Here is a 20,086-nt window from a genome sequence, read left to right as displayed (position 1 = left end):
ACTTTGCATGTGTGCACAGACTGACTAACTGACATCTCCCTCAAATTCTTACTTGTATTGTAGAATCGGACAATAGGCCTTGTTCCACATTAGACATGTGGAGATTTCACAGCGTTGTCAATAATGGCTGAATTTCATTTGGCTTGCTTCAGTTTCAGGGTCCTGATGTTGTGCTTGCTGGCTCATGGTCACACCATCATGGCTTACTAAGAATCACCTTTTCCTTCTATTACAGGTCAAAATGTCTGCTGAGAAAAAAGCCTATATACATCTTTATCATTTTTATTAATAGTTTTAAGATTTCAAACTACTCAATTGTAAACGTACAAGCTCGAAATGATTGACATATCATGACTACCTCAATTTACTGCAAACGAATTGCAAAAGATTTTTTTTTAGGAAATTATTAAATGTTAAATGCATGGTAAATAAATGAAATTCTGCTTCTTAATGAGCTCGAGGCCATTAATTAATGAACACGGATTTTAAGATTGCGAATCCCCTTTTCCCTGTTTATCATGTCATTTCTGAAGACAGCGTGAAATTTCCTGAGTAAAGAGCCACAATGGATGCCTGTTGCAGTACGTTTCACACAACATGTAACAGCCCCAGAGTAAAGACAACATTCTGTGGCTCTTTGGTGTTTCAGCTAATACGGATGTTTTCTGGGAGATTGAAGTTTTAACAGATTTGCATTTAACAGACGGTTTAAACACCCCATGTGAGACCCCATTGCCAACAGTAAACACGTAACTCAGTCATATAAGTACGCTCGGGAGAAACCTTACAATGCTGAAAATGTCAAGTAAAAAAATATGACCAAACATGACAAAATTGTTTGGAAATAATTTATTCAGTTATACAAATACAAAACACCTCTCTCACTCAGTTATCATAAAATAGGTAGGTCTTGGTGGTGTATACCAAATCCCCTCGATGTGTCATGGTTCACCACTCCACAAAAACTGACAGCAGTTGCCTGACGTTACAATGCAGCTCAGTTTAGATCAAATGTTTTAACCTACAGTATGTGAAAAGAAACTCCATTGCTACTTTAAAAGAACAAAATATGATTCTGAGGTTTTCATTTTTCAACAAGCAACAAATAGCTCACATACATGGAAAAAATAAATTCCAGTTCGATGTAGCATTGCAAATCAATGCCTTAAGTTACATGAGAATCGCTGTGATTACAAACATGTCAAATCTCATTTTGTTCTGATAGTAACAGAAATATCAGCAGTTTCTCAACATTTCCATAGATCATTGGTCTTCCTTGACTTCCATACACTATCTCACGTTCTGCACTCTTAAGCCAGAAAATGAACTGACGATACGCTTGACAGAATGAAATTCAAGTCATATTTATTAAAACTGGTTTCTCCCAATCTGAAAAACACAAAAGTACACATAAAGGGGGGAAAAACAGGAAGTTGACAAACAATTGGGGGGGGGGTTAAAAGCTTCACGTAAAGACATCATTTTTGCATGTCATTTTATCTTGTGCTTTGGCCTTTAAAAGGGAAAATGCATCACACTAAGTAGCGTTTGGCTGGATGTACCCTCAAGAGCAACTGCTTAATTAAAAAGGTACAAGTTTTGATTTGACCTAAAACCATAAAGAGGTGTTCTATTGTAGCTGATAAACAAAAATGCTTTCTAAAGTCTCTTGTTCCATTCTTTGCCCAAACTAGGTCCTCGTTTTGTTGCTGTAAAATGACAGCACATCTTCTCCTGCTATACTGATGTACTGGTCCAAAGTCTTTACTGCTGTCCAAAAAAAGTGTAGCTCGTTAAAATAAGACAGGTTCAGTTTATTTCGGCTCTGCCGGTTTTGGCGGGCATCCTAATTCCTGCCCCAGACTGATCCTCTACCGAACAAAGAGAGGCTGATGGTATTTCTATAACCCACAGCAGAAACAGTGGGCGTTCAGACGAGCTCAAGTACCTGTGTGGAGAGAAAAGATAGATCTGTTATTTTAGCTTCAGCTTGCGGTCGCTGGAAACAAAGACTTAAAAAAATAGGATGAGTGCAGTCATTGCTTTGACAGGTAATACTGAAAGCTCTATCTTTATTGATAAAAGGTAACAAAAGGGATTTGAAGGCCCGTTTTAACACGTTAATGTAAGTTAAATGAAATTTTAACTTTAATAATACAGACTAAGTGAATACATTAAGCAGGAAAATCATGCTTGCTCTGTTCTGTATACAACATAGACTGGACATGTACCCTTAAAAGCACCCGTTTCACCACACAGTCACCTCCATTTTGAGACAATATAAGGGTGCAGTTAACCCAGATCACAAAAAGATACTAATTCCTAATCAACTCTTGTGGTATCCAGCCATGCAGATTATTTTGATATGATGTAGTAAGGTTTTGAATTCTCTGCTGCTGAATTCCCTGCCGTCACCCTGTACAATGATGGCGAATTGCATTTCCTTTTTACTACTCAAAGATTCCAGAAATGACAGTTTACGTATACAGTACTTTCTCTGTATTTCGACTGCGAACAGTTGTCCGAGGCATTGCACACTGAGACCAGGTTGCTATTGTTTTAGATCTGAAAAGACTGACAGTTGACAGAAAGTTAACTGAAAATGATCAATTCATCATTTCAGTCATTTTTCAAGCAAAAATGTCAAACATTCAAAAATGTCAAACATTCTCTTATCAAGACAGTTGCTATCTTATCAATCGACCAACTGATTCAGTTCTAACGAGGCATGATACCTTGACTGGAGTCTATGACAACAGTCTGGCATCTCATAGAGTGGGCCTGTGGTTATTAGTATGTTTCAAGATACAAACCTTGATTGTTCCTTGACTGTTTGCAGCAATCAGCACATTTGACTCCTGAAAAACAAAGTATCATTAATAAAACACCTTATTGAAGTTGCTGCATGGATAGTTAATTACCTATAGAACAATTAGTATAACTGTATATTTGGATTAAATTGTACAATTTGGTTCAAGACATATTTAAGAGAACTTAATTTTTCCTTTTCATGGCTCACACACCTTTCAATCTTACCAAAAGCATAGAGATGGAAATGGGTTCTGAGTTCATCTGGTTAGTAGGGGTACAAACTAGTTGGTGTAATATTCCTTGTATTATATATCAAAACCAACAACAGTGTAATAATGAGGTGAACTCACTCCATCAGGCAGGGCCCTCCAGCAGACAGCACTGACAAACTCGTTGGTGTCGTCTTCCTTCTTGTCCTTGTCCAGGACACTTTTCACTGTGTCAAACTTGAATGTTAACAGTGTCTTGGAAAGTCCTTTGTAGTAAAGGTACAGCGAGTTGTTCTCACTGCCTGTACGTACACACACACACACACACACACACACACACACACACACACACATAAAAGGTGATTTTTTTTTTATTTGCAATTATTTTCAGAGTAGTATTTGTTTTTATTATTGCCTATGCAAATAGGAAATGAGTTTGAAATCTGGTCATAATGTAGCCACAGTGAGCAGCTTCAGATTGTCTTCTAGACTTCAACATTTCATGCAATGATGCCGACGCATTGCTAAACCCACATCAAAGAAATGCTGCAATACAGATTATCATGCAACATGGCCGGTATAGTCTTATTCAAAGTAAATGCTTACCACAGGCAACATAGTCTCCATTGGAAGCTAGGCCTACAAAGTTCTTCTCATTGATGTGACCCTTGAAGGAGCGCAGACAGTGGGTTTTGTTGACATTCCACAGCTTCAGCTGACTGTCTGTTGAACTGCCAATTAAAAGGGCATAAATACATAACAAGTCCACAACTGAAGGGCATGTGGTGATAAGACAAGTGGAAACTGCATGTCCGTAGTGTGTGTTAGAACTTGCTATCCCATCAATCCAAACATTTTTCTTGAAATCTGGTTATTTTAATTATAGTTTAGAAAAGAGAAGAAAACAAATGAGCCATTAAAAAAATATCAGCCCAAGTGTCTTTGTCATTTCAAATAAAACAGTTTAGGGATATTAGATGTAAAAAAGTACATATTAAATGGTGTTAGAGTGTCTTTGTAGCAGGAATCTAAATGGATTATAATTAAGCATGGTATAATTAAATATTCAAAACTGCAGAAAAAAAATTTCTGATGTTATACATTGTTTAAAAAAATAATTTCCAAACCCCACTGCTCAAAATAAGAAATAAGGCTAAACTGACTTACGCAGAAACAATTTCCTCTCCATTGACAAACTTGGCGTAGGACACGGCCTTCCTGTGGCCTTTAAACACCATGATTGGCTGCTTAGTGTTGCGTAGATCATAGTAGTGGACACAGTGGTCTGGGGAGAAAAAAAACAAAAAACACACAAAAAAACTTGTATGTGAGCAAGGTGTCCTTCATAACTGGAAAGATTTCTCAGTGTCAGCTATATCAAGTAACCACCAAGGCAGGCAGCCATGGTGAAATGATGGTCCAATGTCTTTGAAACCAACAACTCCAAGGTCGAGGAAGGGTTTCTTTTTTCAGACTTTGTGGACTTGGACCGCAGAGACACGGGATGGGGTAAATAAGCCAGGGAAAATCAATTCAATTTTCTTCATCCAATTTTAGTTTCTTGAAGGATTGTTTCTATGTACAACACAATATTTCTAATTCTTACTTTTCCTTTGGGAGAGTAATAAATAGTTGTCAGAAGTTTGTCTGGACCACCAGAGTCTGCGTGACCATGAAATAAATTAGTGGTCTACAAGGAAAAACTGCAGGGTCAAAATGAAACAATGATGATGCATCTCAAAGGAAGAAAAACAAGTTTCTTTGCCTGTGATTTTGACAGGAGACAGCTGGTGCCCTGACCAGATCATCTTTTTTTTTTTTTTTTTTTTTTTTTAAAACTCAGTATGGACCTTTAACATCTAAAAAAAAAAAATAAGCTGATTGTTAGGCCTGGTTCTGACCTTGTAACGTAACCTGTAAATCTGCTTATAGACCATGTTAGGGAATTTAAAGTGCATTCCCATGTGGCATGTTGGTAACATGTAGGTTAGAAATTTGAGAAGAAAAAAAATAACTGCTATTTTTTGGAAATATCCAAATTTCTCACAATTGCATGTTTGCATTAATTTTGTCCACAACCAACAGTAAAATGAAGGCAAAGACAAGAGAAACCTGACACTCACAACATAAAACCAGTCTTAATCTTACCTGCACAGCCAAAGGCCAGATGATATCTGGAGGTTGGACTGAACTTGACACAGCAGACATTGGCCTTTGCCTCAATGCTGGCCACTGAGTTGTCAAGATTGGTTGACCATAACTTCACTGAAAAAAAAAAAAAAAAAAAACAGACAAGAGAACATTTGACCCTGGATAAAAGTAGGGAGTAACAGAGGCTGGAAAGCTTGAAGATAATCCAAGTCTGAAAACCTGTCAGACATAGGATTCCTCAGTTACCTTTAGCATCATCAGAACCAGAAGCTAAGAGCTTGGGGTCCATCAGATTGAAGTCAACACTCCAACACCTTTTTTCATGTTCCTGACAAGAAAGCAGAGGAAACCTTGAAAAGGTGTCATGACAAACATTATTGATAAAATGGATAGTTTAAACCAAGCAACCCATGAGGCTGTACTGCTTTATCCTTCTTGTTCTCTTTCAGCACAAGTGCATTTTTAACTCTATTTCTAACTCCATAAACCAGATAGTTATTTTTGTGTCTCCTTTTAAAATGTACTCTAAACTACTTTTATTATTTATACTTAATAACAACAGCAATGCAGAGAGATTGCGAAGTAAGAATATTGTTGCATAGTGTAATCTGTTGCCCTGTGCATATGAAGTCTGTATAAAGACGATAAAGACTTTGAAACCTTGAGCCCTTAATGATAATTCCCATAAAGATTTGAAATTGACCCCTTATCACAAAAAAGTGATGCTCTAAGACCTGTGTATCCTACCTGATAGACTTTGGACCTCTGGCCGGTGAATCCATCCCATAGGATGACGGTACCTTCATAGTCACTGCTGGCTAAAAGGTTCTTGTGGTAGCTGCTCCAGCTGATACAGCTACAACAAACAAGGTTGGGATCACTTTCGGTTCACAGTGAGTCACTATGTCTTTTGACTCAGACCTTGGTTTCGAGAACTATTCTGAATAAGTACGTTTTTACAACTCACAGAAAGAGTATTGTATTAAAGATGCGTTGGATCTGGCGTTGGATGAGGCCTGTGCAACACTACAACTCATGGCCGAGTAAAACAGTAATACGGATACATTCGTTTTCCTTTTTAGTCATATCATGGGCTGTAAAATGTTTTGTCACACCATGTACTAATCAAAAGAATTTTAATTGTGGAACTGTGGAAACCAGTGCTGCAGGGGTCTGCAGATTTTGTCTTCATCATTATCTTTGTTGAAACAAACAGTTTCTCAAACGGGGAATTCCAGAAAGCGGGTTTGGTGAAAATTCAGAGTTGAGATGAGGGAAACTCTGGGTTTTCTGTTCCACAACCTGAGATGATTTTACCTGTGAGTCAGTATAGTTGATATGGATTGCATTTATCCGCAGAAGTTTACGTGGGAAGGAAAAGAACCAAAATCCCAGATGGACATTAGTTTTTTACCCAAGGCCTATCTTTACTAACGTTACCACTTTTATGATCAATCAGTCATCAATGTAAGACCAGAGACAGTGATCTCTGTCCTTCAAGTACTAGGCTACACAGCATGGATTCATCCTCAGCTCAGAATAAAATCTATACACTGTCTGTCTTTATAACAGTGTGACTCATTGGACATTAAGACAACTGTCAGGTTGTCAATCTGGTCCCCTGCACTGAAACATTTACCATACATTACTTCAGTAATCACTGTACTATATTTAAAAAATGGTTGTGAAGATTTCAACACATAAGACACTGATCAATGAATGATAATTTCTCATTTTATGGCTGGTCTGACTGATGAAACCAGATGATGGAACATGCCGACTCTACTTTAAAAGATCCCCACAAGAAATGCTTTGAAGTTACAAGACAATGGGTTTTCCACAATTTCCTCCCTCATTGAAAACTTTGGACAAAAAAAATTATCCAAAAAAGAAACAAATGTGAAAACAAACTGCACATTCAAAAAAAGCATTCAGAGAAGGTAAGATATAAAACAAAAAAAATAAACTTTTAAAGTAAGTTAAAATAGGTTCATTCATTTGATTCCACTGCAAAAGAGAGAGGGACAGAGACAGTGCTAGTGATGGCGAGCATGAGAGACGGAGTGCATTTATTTAGATGCCATCATGTAAAAGTAAACTCTCCAGTCAGTGAGAAATTTTTACATATTCACAAATAATCTTTCATAGCGTGAATGATCGATATTAGCAACAGATGGCCGGTCAGTCTCTTTTTTCTGTTTCATCCAGTCTTTCTTTTTGGTGGCTGACCCAAAGGAGAAACATCTCACAGAAATCTGCTGTCAGCAGGGGCAGTGAGTTTTTCACCACTGATAGAATGCAGATACTCAGCTCCTCACATCAAGGTTGGTCAACTCAGAGTTCAGGGTTAAAGTCAAGGTTTGTTAAGCCTGCTTTCTGGAATACCCCACACGTTACAAAGATACCAGAGCCGCTGCAAACACTGCAGTGTAAGAAGAAATTATTTCCCCTACCTGATTTTGGAATTGCAGGTCATTTCGTTGACAGGGTAGTGGATATCCACTGCATCCTGGATCACAGTGCCGTACTCAAACACCTTGATCTTCTTGGTCACACCAGCAATGGCAAAGTAATCACAGTCTCGGTCAAACTCAATACTGAAACAGAAGTGAGAACACAGTCAGAAATAGTTAGTGGCCTGATCAAGATCACACTAAAAAAACAAAAAAAAAAACATTTTTCTGTATTGTAAGACAATACAAGTTTAGTCTGTTTCTTTTCATACCTGGAGACAATGCTGGAGCCGTTATAGAGGTCACTGGCATATGAGAGGGTGGCCAGCGGCCGCACAGAGTTGTAGCGAGTGAACTTGGACAAACACTCCATAAAATCATCCAGCTGGTTCAGGTTCCTGCCCTCATCTAAAAACACCAGAAACACACTGTTAATATGGCCTTTACAAGGAGCAATGGGGACACGAACTTACTATATGCTGTGAAAAAAGAGAGAATATAACCATACTGAATGTTGAGCAAGCTTTCTGCCACATTTTAACATAAATAAATTGTCATTACATTCATATAATATCCAAGAACAAAGAAGACCATTTTGGAGTTTGTACCATTATTATCAGATTTATCTGGAAACCTGCTGAATTGCTTTGCAGCACAAATCAGAACGATGGTGTCCCTCTTCCAAGTTAAGAGCTGAGACTTTTCACCAGAAAAATATCTATGATAGCAAGAAGCTGAGTTTGTGGTAAATGTGGTCTTCATTTAAAGAAATATTAACTTTAGCAGTAACACTTTGGTGAGACAGACACTAACATTCATCCATCCTCTGAAGTGACAGACACTATTCTTTGAAATGAAGCCTTACTCATGTACATCTTCCATTGAACTCGTTTCTCAAATTATCAGTACAGGATCAGAACAACAGATACTTATCTGACCGAACTTCAGTTGTAGCAACTGCGAGAGCATGATACCATTCTCTGCAGGATTAGTACCTGTGATGCGTGACATTTTGTTGGAGAAGTAGCACTGTTCTAGATCCTCAAAATGAGCTGTCAGCCTTTTTCTTCTTGACGCCAGGGTGCTGTTGTACCAGGTCTGTCGTTTTCCCTGGAAAAAACATAGCCAAGTGGTTAAGATTGCAGTCAAATCAGTGCTCAACTCATGTTTACATTTATTCTCTTAAAACTTATTTATAGTTTTACTGAGAACATGCGTGATTTTTTTGGTAACATTATAATAAAATATATACCTAAATTGACAGGCCCTTAGTTTAATATCAGAAACTTGTGTACAAAGATTTTTTAGAAATCAATGAGGAACTTTTTCTCCTACTCCTTTCAGGCAAAACCAATGGCCTGCATCCATAAAAAAACAACAACATTTCTATTAGGAGATCTGCAAATAAATACTTACACAATTCCATTCAAATTTAAAAAGATAATGAAAATAAGAGGCGCTACTTTCAAACAGGATTACAAAAAAAACAACGATCATCCAGACAGCATGTGTGTTTCTGACTTACCTGGGTTGTTCCACCAAATCCTGGAGGCTGGCTGTAGTCTGGTGGCTCAATAATACTACTACAGCTGCTCAACAAAGAGACGGACAAAAGGCACATTATACAATGATGCCCAAACATCTGGACTACACAGCATGTATGTGCTTTTATATGTTTAGCTAAGTAGCTGCTTCATACAGATATAGTAGTTATTATAGAGCAAAAGCCAAACATTGTCATCAGTAAGCTCACATCTGTACTGGGAATGATTTTCTATTTCTAAGAAGGTGCTTGTGGCTGTGATGCTGATGGATTCATTTCCTTTACAGGTGTAATTTGTTAGAACACAGAGCTGCTCAGCTGTACCTGGGTGCTGGTGAGGGAGCCTCGACATTAGGCACCGTACACTCTGCCTCCATCATTGGAGAGTACAGCCCGCTCATTTCCTGGAAATTTAAACAAAAATAAAATAATGTGTCTGTCTATCTCAAGCTTATTTTCCTGATTCAGAAAATAAAAGTATGTGTATCATGTCCGTGTGTTCAGTTGCCTGAGTCATGAATTTTGACACAAACTTCTGCTGTCGGGCTGTAAGGGTTTTAAAGTACGTTAACTGCCTTCATGAGCTGTGTCACAAGCCACTGCTGCAACTGCTGACCATATTTAGAAGTGGGCCAAACTACAATAACTAACTTCCCGTTGTTTCTAGAACACCAATATGCATCTGTCCCTTTCACCTCATGCTTCATGTATCTTTGAACCACGTTTCTCCCTCCACGACACCCCTGAACAACTTTCTCACGTCTCCCTGGAGAGGCACACCTCATAATTTCAAGACTTCAGGTTTGTACTATGCAAGTGGGTGATAAGTTCTGTTTCTTTACCTCAACACGCTTAATGTCCTCTTCAAGAAAGTTGAGCTCTTTCTGTAGTTGCTCTAGTTGCTGTTGACAGAGACAGAAACACATAAGTATTCCTGCCTGTGGCCTTTTTAAAAAAGAATCATAACATAGATTTTTTTTACAAGTAATTAAAATCGTAAAAAGGTAGAGTTTTCTCCAATAGTCAACTGACTGCTCTTTGAGAGCTCTGAATGGTTACGTTTTAAATCACGTATATAAAAACAATGACACCTCTCTCTTGTTTCTTCTGGCTTCTTTAAGGAACTCCATGAGGATCTGTCTCTGAGCTGCTTGAGATTCCTAATGGAGAGACAAAGAACATAATCACACACAAATAAAAGTTAACCCACAGAACACCTTTGCTTATCCGAAAAAAAAAAAAAATAAGCTAGTATAAAATTTTTTAGTCCACAGTGGAAAACGTGTTGATTGCTGAAGCTCTGGTCCCTCAATGTGTTCATTTTAATTCTGTTTTTTGCTAGGAAGAGCATAAATGATAAAGAAATGTAATTCTACAGGTCCCGACTTGTCATCTCAAATACACACATTCTTAGATTCACATCGACATACATAAACAGTCATTTTTTTCTGCATTTTTGCTTCTAGTCAAGGGAAAGCGGTGCAAACTAAACTGATATGTAGATGTGTGCAGTTGCAGGAGTCATTTAATGAAAATTTTAGACACTTGGGGAGATGAGAATGTTTGATCTAAAACAAACACCACCACCATGACACCTGAAAGTGCTCATCTCATTTCTCTTCTTAGCAAAAGGAGGCAGAGATTACAGAAGCAAATATGTTATTTTATTCAACTACAGCAAACAATCCCAAAACCAACAGTTTACAGGTGCTAGAAGACAAACGTTGACAACGGTGGCTACAAGTTTCTCGTTATCAAAGGAAAATGATTGGAGGACAAGAAGTCATGTTATATGTTGGACGGATGCCCATATTTGGCCATTTCTTTATGTGGTCTAAACTAACACAAACACCAGAAGAGGTGAGCTAAAACAACCACTGCAGGTTTGTTTTAAGACACTGCCCCTGATGAAAACAAGAGAGCAGCCCCAGCTCCAAAATTTGAAAGGCAGGATTCGAACCTGCTATCACTCCCAAATTGATTGACACAGACTAAAACGGGACAAATATTTAAAGTTGTTCATATATTTTGGATGCTGTTCAATGTTTGTTGTTTGCCACTACTAAACCATCGCCTCAGACTGTATAAAATCTAGCTAAGTGCCTACTGTCATGCTCAAAAACATCCATTACAATGTTCCTACAGAAACCCCCCCCCACAAAAAACCCTTTTTCACATTTTTGAATCTTCTATCTTTTATATTACTGAATATTTTCATTCTCACTGTCAAGATAAGGGATTATGTTTCAAAACGTATCCTGTGCAGTGATGCATGGTCATGCAAACAGATTAAAACCCAGGACCTTCCTGATGTGAGGCAACATTTCTAACCACTGAGTGTGCTGCCCATTTTTCACTGTAACCTACTACCATTGCCTAAATAATTTTTGCAAATTAATATGGACATTTTTTGCCAACAAGCTTAATTCTTAACCCCAATTAACTCCTGTGAATCTTGCATTTAGTAAGTGACTCTGTATCTTCCTCCTTTATCATTGAATTATATATTATGAGTCGACTGTGACGCAAATATAAATCATTATACCTTTTATCATGGAATACTGCACATCCCTAGGTGAAGCTTAACAGCTAAAATGCAAAAAAATAAAACAAAAAAAAGGATATTAAATGCTGTCTGATCACCCTTAACCCCTTACTTACCGCCTCAAGCTGCTTCTTCTTCTGAACCAGGAGCTCCAGCATCAGATTGACATTTGCCAGGTCCAAGTTCTCTTGGTCAGGACTCAACACATCCTGGAAGACCTGCCACCTGGACCCATTCTGGGAGTCAGAGACACCGATCAGTAACAAATAAATCGATCTCTCTCGTAAGGCGAGAGTGGAAATCAGAGTGTAAGAGTTTGAAGGAGCCATAGAAAAGGAGAAACAAAGCAGTTCTGTATTTGTTGTACTTACAGGATGATCTAATTTTAGTCTCTTCTCCTCCGACCTTTGTTTCTGTTTAAGAATCAGTTCATTTACTGGAACACAGTGGGGTGAGGTGGAGTACGTGGTGGGGAAGGAGGTAAATGAGAAAGGTGAAAAAGAAATGTAAGTAAGTGACAGAAACACTGTCATGGTGTCACTTAAAATAGTAGAACGATGACACTTTGGGTAAGGCAGTTTAGTTGTTACAGTTGACATACCATGGTTTTAAAAAAAAAAAAAAAAACAGCCAATAATAATACCACTAAAGGTTTCATTACGATGATGGCTGAGTTATGTACTTTTTGCTGGAGTCCATCCTCTTCAAGATGCTAGAACATACACCAAGCAATCTATAAGTGAACTCCACATTTCACCCAATGTTCTAGTCTTCTGGAATTTAAATCCATATTAGCATGCGATCCACTGAGATTCCTAGTAAGGCCTTTTCTAAGCCTTGAATGGCAGTTAATGCTCAAAACCTGTAGGGGCAACCTCAATATGAGATTTGAGCATCACAACATGTGTATTTGGTCAAATATTTCTCACTGACATGTTTAAGTCCCGATGACACAAGAGGTTTTCATACTATTGCAGACCTTCATCTTCATTCACTTTTTAACTTAATAAAATATACAGAATTTCCCTTTTATTTTATAGTAGTATTAAAAATTATGTAAATCTCAGATAAATACGTTAAAATAATTTGATTTTAAGATTATTCTACAGTACACTACAATGGATGTGAACTATGAGACAAAACAACTGTGTGTCAACACGCAAATCCGTGTGTTAATCGGACCATCGCTATGAAAATATTTCCATTTCAGAGGTTCTTTTTTCGGATCATTACGTGAACACAGGAAAGAGCAAAGGTCATCTTACATATAAGAAAGACCTCAACCTTCTAAATCTTAATACCTACCAAGAAAGTTCGGGTAAAGCTGATCTACGTTATCCACAATGTAGTTACACTTGGGACATCTGTTGCTGTCCTCAAGGCTCTGGCGGATACACTTGAAACTGTAGGAAGGAGAAAGAACTGAGTACTGTGGAAATAACTGAGCCTGTGCAAAGAAATGAGAACAAAATAACACTGTGCCAGACTGACTTAGCAGTAATGAAGTTAAGTTACACCTAACTGTGCTGAAAGTCTGAAAGAAACCATGCCATGCACAGGCAAGTGTGACACAGTCTATTCTCATACTGCTTTTGCACATTGAAGGTTTTCAGAAAATGTTTCACCCTTTTGTTGCACTGCTTTTGTTTAAATTAGTTCAATTAACAACTGGTAGCAACTCCATCCGTATGCACACATGCAGTCTCATAATTCATGCCACATTTTCAGACTAAATCTTCCAACTACAATATTATATATTTGCGAGGGCATAGCAAGGGCATTTATCAACGATGCAAAGACTGGCTTTGGTTTGTTGAAGTGGAAAACTCTTAAACAAACCATTTGTTTTCCACTTTTTATAGCAAAGATTAGTTTAGGAGTTGGGTAAACTGCTGAACAGGTGGAGGAGAAGAAAGTAGTGGCTTCCTGCATCCCTACCTGTAAGTATCACTGATACACATAATGTGCACCATTATTTTTGTTGACAAAAACTGGCATTTCACATTAATTGTTATTTCTGACAATCTCACAAACGAGGGCCCGCAATATTTTCTTTTTAAACACCTATCCCGGTGCCCCTGTCACGACTGAACACTTACCAAAAACTGTGCCCACACTTTGTCATGTGTGCCTCTTCTATCATTTCGAAGCATATTGGACTGGAAAAGCAGACAAAAAGCCGTGTTAAGTGCAAGTCGGGACTCGGCTCTCAAAACTTTTCCAACAGCAACACTTAGCTTTCAATACCCCTGCAACCACAGAACATTTTCCAAAAGCGCTTCACTCCAGAGAAAACTAACCAGACAAAATCGTTGCTTTTATCTTCGTATGAATTCAAGAGGCCGTTGTATAAAGGTGCTTGGTGGAGGGATTTCTTTCTGCTGCCTGAAGACGCCGAGGGTTTGCTCAAAGAAGCAAAAGCCCGGGACGACGGCACGGCGGCCAAAGTTGGCACCGACAAGCCACCCTCGCCGGCTGCTGCCAAGGTCCGGGTTGGCACAACGTTTCCAGAATTGTTACCATTACTTGTGACGGCGTTGCTCCCACCGCCACCATTAGTGCCTCCTGTGCTGCTGCTGCTGCTACTGGTGCTGGGCACTGAACTTGCGCCACCAGCGCTTTGCTGTGACCGGTTGCTTGACATCATGCAAGGCCGACGAGAAACTCCCCGAAATCCGCTGCGTTGCTGCTCAAAGCATCCGGACAGTGTTGCTATTTCGGCTGCTTTAGCAGGTTGGCTAGCTAGGTGGCTGGCTTATATGCTAGCATCCTGGGAGAAAGCAACAGTGCCCAAACATCCAGCGTATTTAAACTTGTCCTTTGGAGTCCGCCTCACTTTTGTCACTGACGGCGTATTAGAAAGTCACTGTACTACAAGAGGCAAAAAGACATGAACAGTGAAACGGACGAAAACAACCACAACTGCGTTGTCCGGGAGATTAGCCGGCTAGCTACTGTTAGCTACGGACAGGAATCGCTTGAGTTTCCTCGATTACCCAGGTAGCCAGTGTCCTTTTTGATTTCAATTACTGCCCCCTAGCGAGAAGGAGTTTGACTACAGTTTAACTACTGCTCGGTTCATTACTTTCCCCCTCAATGTATCTAACTAAACTGGATAATGAAATCATGAGCATAGAGGTTTATTTGTGATGATCTGCATCCGATGCCGTTAAAAGCTCAGACGATTAAATGGACCTTTTATTTTGTCACAGATGAGGAATCCAATACACCGACTCAAACAACAGCCTACAGCCGTAAAATTCCAGTCCGCACCCAGACGAGTAAAATATTAGTCTTAACAAAAACAAGAAGGAACGTTTATTGTAGGGCCGTTGTTTTGCATTTTGCACTACATTTTCTTGTTAAGGTCACCCAGTGCACAGGCTAGAAGTTCTCGGGCTCAAGGTTCACCTTTTGCTTTTAAAAGTCATCCTGATAACGGTAGTTTTAGATGGAAAGTTCATTCTCTTTACGTTTAGTCATTCAAATCAAAAGATGCCATATATCAATGATGTTGCATTTAATCAATATCCAGTATATAATAATAGACCGATGTATCAGCAAATTGACAACCAAAAGGTCAAGAGAAGACTTGTCACTATTGAGAGCAAACGTGATAGCTACATATCGCATGAAAATGACAAGTTCCTTTCAAAAAATAATGTGAACATTATAACTATACCCCAGGATATTGAATCTACCTTAAAGCATACACAGACACACGGGTTCCTTTTGGAATACTCTAAGAATATGATAATGATTTCAGTCTACCACAGAAATACAGCGTGCCTCCTCAGGTTTGTCCTCTTTTCCAGATGATATTGCCTTTACATCAAAAACAAGTTGCTAGGTCACATCCACAAAGTGCAGCCAGTGATCGCGCCAAGAAAAACAGTGTCATGTCATTCAAGCATCCACCTGCAGCTTTGCAAATAAGACCTAAGGAGCACTAACGTATTCATGCTCACAGTTTATCCAGCCTGCTACTTGCTTTTCCATTTTTACCTCCACATGGGCAAATAAGGGGTCTTCCATGAAGGCACGCACAACATGGATTTTCCCATATTTTTGTTTGTGGAAGAAGTTTATATGTAGCATTATGGAGCTCAGTTAGGATGTGAAATAAGGTTTTCAGCAAGAGGAAAACTACTGGATACATTGAAGAGTAAATAGATTTTCCCTGGAGAGGACCACCATGTAAGATGTCTTTCTCTGGGCTGCAAAGGTCAATCATGTTGGGTTTAATTTAATGTGACTCGAAATAAAGTCAAAGTGCTAATACAAGAACACTCAATATTTCTGCATTTTTCAGTCTCATAAATACACTAAAACATATAAAAAATATGGATCATATGGATATTTTTTAAAGCTAGATATTGGGATTTTTTTTTTTTTTTAGTCAAATATCTGGTCTCCATATCTTTAAATATGATTTCCGGGTTTTATGAAAATAACAAACAGTGCAGAGTGATAGAAGAGATAGGAAACATAAGAGAGATACTAAAAAAGATAAAGTCTGCGACCTGCAGGTAACGTCAGACACAAATATCAGTTATAGCTCATAATCTGAACACCTTAAATACTCCACGCATGCAACAGCTGACTCTGAATAAGACCCTTTGAGCAAAACACCTGCGGTACTGTATATACACTGTCTTGCGTTTGTAGCCCCTCTCCCTCCTCCCTTTCTATTTCATACCAGTGGTAGTGAAAAGCTTGCCTTCTTTCTTTCTCCCCTTTTCTTCTTTCTTCCCCTCCTCATTTGTCCTGCACATCAGCCTGGATTTTCTCCTATTGGGTCTCCCTTTTTTTCAATGAGAACCAGGTTGTGTGTGTGTGTGTGGTGTGTGTTTGGGGAATGCGTTTGGTGGTGGTGTTGGCGGGGCGGAGCTGGAGCTGGAGGGTCAGCAGTGTTGTTGCAGTGGAGGTTAGCAGAGCGGCAGAGAGGTAAACGAGAAAGAGTGAGTGACACGGAAAATAATGAGGGTGTGTGGAGATACAAATGAGTGAGTGAGTGAGGAAAAGTGTGTGTGGAAGAGAGAGAGGGAGAAGAGGAGACAGAGAGCGGGCCTCAGGGTTGCTGGGGTCAAGACCGACAAGCTCAGATGAAGGATAATCTGTGGAGGTCCCTTACAGTGGGGGGTGAGGCCCCAGTGGAGCACACCCATTCATACTCTTTCTCTTTCTCCCTCTCTCTCTCTACCTCTCTCACACACACACACACACACACACACACACACACACACACACACACACACACACACACACACACACACACACACACACTCACTCTACCACACACTGAGCACCCCTCTATCGCTCTCTTCCTCTCTTTCTCTTCTGTCTCTTCTCCTTCATCCTCCCTTTCCCTCCCTTTTTTTGTTGCATTCTCTTAAAACCCACCCCTCCTATTTCTTGTTTCTTTTTTTTTTTTCCAACACAGTTGCAGCTGAATTTCAAAGGGCACTTTGCCAGCAGAAAGAGCTGAATGTTTAGCAGGCAGATCCCTCAGTCAGGCAGGCTGGGATTGTGGAATTCCTGCCTCCCACTCTTTAGGAACCGTTTTTTTTTGCCCCTTCGGGGGCCCCTGCCATAACTGCCAGCGGCCTCCTCCTCCATCTCCATCTCCAGCCTCGAGCCAGGGCCCTGTTTGCAAATTGAGTCTGACAAGAAATAGTCGGGTCTGGGGGAAGAGAAAGAGGCAACATTTATGAAGGTGTGGAGCAGCAACAACTGCCTACGGCAGCCACTGTTAATTTTTTTAATGACCGCATAGAGGACGAAAAATGAGTGATAATGCATCACGATTAAATACATGAATGAACTGCCCAGATCAATCCTTCGAAAGGATGGAAGCTTTAAAATACCCGAGTGGTAAAACACAAAAGGTCTGGGGCGGCAGTACATGGTAGCTATATTTTTATAGTATAGATTTTGTTTGCAGTGTCTTGAAACATGTTAGTACGTACACCTGTCTTTTGAGTTAGGAGCCCCACACAGGTTGCCAAAGCTACTTTTCCGTTTGCAAGGTATTTTTCAAGAGTCAAAACATTACATTCGTACAAGATAAGCAGCAAAAACACAGTTTGGCTTGAGGAGAAAAAAAAGACCAGGATGCTGAAGCATTCCACGCTGCTTAAAATGCACGTTTTTATTTATACCACACAAAAAATTGAATAATGCTACGATGAGTGCAATGCTCAGTGTGGGGTATTACTGAGGGTAGATTCAGTTACACTGTGCCCTGCGGAGTCACCTCTTCTGCTGGCTAAGCAGGGGTGAAATGAAAGATCTAGTATTATTTCTCCGCCGCTTAGTAGAAACTGGTGCTGCGTGACAATGAGTGACTATACGGGCTGTTGTACACATATGGGATTTTTTTTCTGGGGTGGGGGGCCCTCATCCATATCTCGCAGTCTTCTTCAACTGACGGAGTTTGTGCACACTGAGCAAAAATCTCCGATGCGGTTGAGAGCTCCAGAAAAGTGTGCAAGTGGAGCTTGAGTTTGGCCTTTTTTTTTGTTAAGCGGCATAAAACTACTTTATTATCCTAAAGAGACCTGCACTGCAATACACATATGGAAGCCAGAAATGCATTTAAATAATCTTGTGTTTGTGTCTGTGTGTTTCTGCATATGTACATGTATGTATATATGTATCCAGTTGTATATAGTATATTATTTTTTTTGTATTATTTAACTATTTGAGCATTTTTGTATTTGTTAATGTAGCTACATCGATAAAATAGAATAATTAAAAATATAATTTGATGGCATTTTCCCCTTCAGTTGTACCATTATCAAATCATATCCATCCATATATTTCTCCTCACACCTCCCCTACTTTCATTCCTCCCTCTCACCTGATGCTGCCTCTCCCTGCTTTTTTCAGCCCGGACTCGGCCCACACGGACACCAGTCCGGTGCAAAGCAGGTAGCGCATTTGGATGATGAAAAGCTCGAAACCCCCCCCCCCCCCCACCTTCATGTGTGAGACAGATGTTGTGCCTGTCCGCGCTGCACCACGGAAGAGCGCCAGAGCATGAGTGAGTGAGACAGATAGATCAAGACGAGGGGGGGAGGGAGGGAGGGAGTGAGGGGTAACAAGGTGGAGATCAAACACACGTACATTACTGTAGCAGGATCAACCCCCCCTCCAGCCCCAGCTCCCCCTCCACTCTCATTCATCCACTGCTAGGTTGACAGAGGAGCCTCCCATTCAGAAGACATGGGCAGGGGTGGAAAGTAACTTAGTATATTTTCCCTACGTACTGTACTTCGCTAGAACTGTGAGTTTACTGGAGTACTTTTATTTTAGGCCACTTTATGCTTATACGCCACTGTATTTGACAAACAAGTATTTTGTATTTTTAAAAAATAAAAATAAATATAGAATATTTCTATACATAGTTGCGACGCTATGGAGGAGACAGAGACGGAGAGAGAACCTGCCAAAGTAGGCCCCTCAAAGAGGCCTAGTTCCCACTGCACTAGGTGTCTCCAGGACCACATTTTGCCATGATGACCCACACACACACACACACACACACACACACACACACACACACACACGCACGCACGCACACACACACACACACGTTTTTGTACCTCTATCTTTGTGAGGACACACAGACCGACGCGACGTATTCCCTGGCCCCTTACCCTAACCTCAACCATCACATCTCAATGCCCAACCCCGACCCTTACCCGAAGCCCGGACCCGAACCCGGTTCTAACCTGGACCCTAGAAATGAAGCTTTAACCCTCAAACGGCCCTTCCAGGGTGTGTCAGAAAGTGAGGACCGGCCAAAACCTCCTCACGCCGAAGGTCATGAACTCGAACCGGTCCTCACAATGCACAGCCATAGGAGCGCACACGCACAGGCTCAAAAAGTGAAGAGAATACCGGCTAAACTCGGCCCTTGTGAGTGTTACACTATTCCAGATTATGTTATAGCTGATGCATTCATGTGGAAGTGGCCTGTTGAGATTGAGGGTTGAGCTAATTGGACCAATTCTAAAGTGTCGTTTTGCGGGTACTTCTGTCCCATAAATTGATCTAAGAACGGTGCGTCATATTCGATTATTCGGCTCGCCACACGATCGGTTTCCAGAAAGTCTATCCGTGAAGTCGCTCGTCAGTGAAGTAACTGGGCTACTAAAGCAGCCGGTTAAAAAAAGTGGAGCATCTCACCTCCAAACTGTAGTGGAGCGTATAGCAGCATGAAATGGAGACGGACACTAATTACGTTTACCTAAGTAACGGGTCTGAAAAGGCACCAAAGGAGATGGGTGGATGGATGAATGAGGTAAGGGCAAGGATAATGCTAATAAAAAAAAAAAAAAAAACATAAATAAACTTTACAACCCCCCAC

The 20,086-nt window shown here is 40.0% G+C and overlaps 1 protein-coding gene across 1 annotated transcript; it reads right to left on the bottom strand.

Moving 5' to 3' along the window:
- Positions 1 to 834: 834 nt before the first annotated feature.
- On the bottom strand, positions 835 to 14,744 carry cop1 (COP1 E3 ubiquitin ligase). Its single transcript, XM_040144317.1, has 20 exons — positions 14,013 to 14,744; positions 13,812 to 13,871; positions 13,018 to 13,115; positions 12,084 to 12,148; positions 11,829 to 11,948; positions 10,259 to 10,327; positions 10,010 to 10,069; positions 9,492 to 9,571; positions 9,150 to 9,213; positions 8,620 to 8,734; positions 7,897 to 8,032; positions 7,625 to 7,768; positions 5,919 to 6,027; positions 5,418 to 5,499; positions 5,169 to 5,285; positions 4,188 to 4,305; positions 3,627 to 3,751; positions 3,162 to 3,322; positions 2,814 to 2,858; positions 835 to 1,948 (listed from the first exon to the last, which is right to left on the bottom strand). The coding sequence occupies exons 1-20, from the start codon at positions 14,357 to 14,359 to the stop codon at positions 1,931 to 1,933; spliced, it is 2,133 nt and encodes a 710-aa protein (XP_040000251.1). The 5' UTR covers positions 14,360 to 14,744; the 3' UTR covers positions 835 to 1,930.
- Positions 14,745 to 20,086: the final 5,342 nt, after the last annotated feature.

Source organism: Xiphias gladius, chromosome 14 (genome assembly GCF_016859285.1).
Source record: "Xiphias gladius isolate SHS-SW01 ecotype Sanya breed wild chromosome 14, ASM1685928v1, whole genome shotgun sequence".
In the NCBI taxonomy this organism is placed as follows: Eukaryota; Metazoa; Chordata; class Actinopteri; order Istiophoriformes; family Xiphiidae; genus Xiphias; species Xiphias gladius.
The sequence above is the reverse complement of the archived record's forward strand: the minus strand, read 5'-3'. Positions and strand labels throughout refer to the sequence as shown.

What these genes read in the sequence shown, in the direction of transcription:
- cop1 (XM_040144317.1), bottom strand. Translation starts at nt 14,359, where the DNA reads ATGATGTCAAGCAACCGGTCACAGCAAAGCGCTGGTGGCGCAAGTTCA. An exon ending in AGAGGTCCAAAGTCTATCAG is followed by an intron (nt 5,500 to 5,918) that starts GTAGGATACACA and finishes CTTTCTTGTCAG; the next exon opens with GAACATGAAAAAAGGTGTTG. An exon ending in GGAGAGGAAATTGTTTCTGC is followed by an intron (nt 3,752 to 4,187) that starts GTAAGTCAGTTT and finishes TTTAATTGGCAG; the next exon opens with TTCAACAGACAGTCAGCTGA.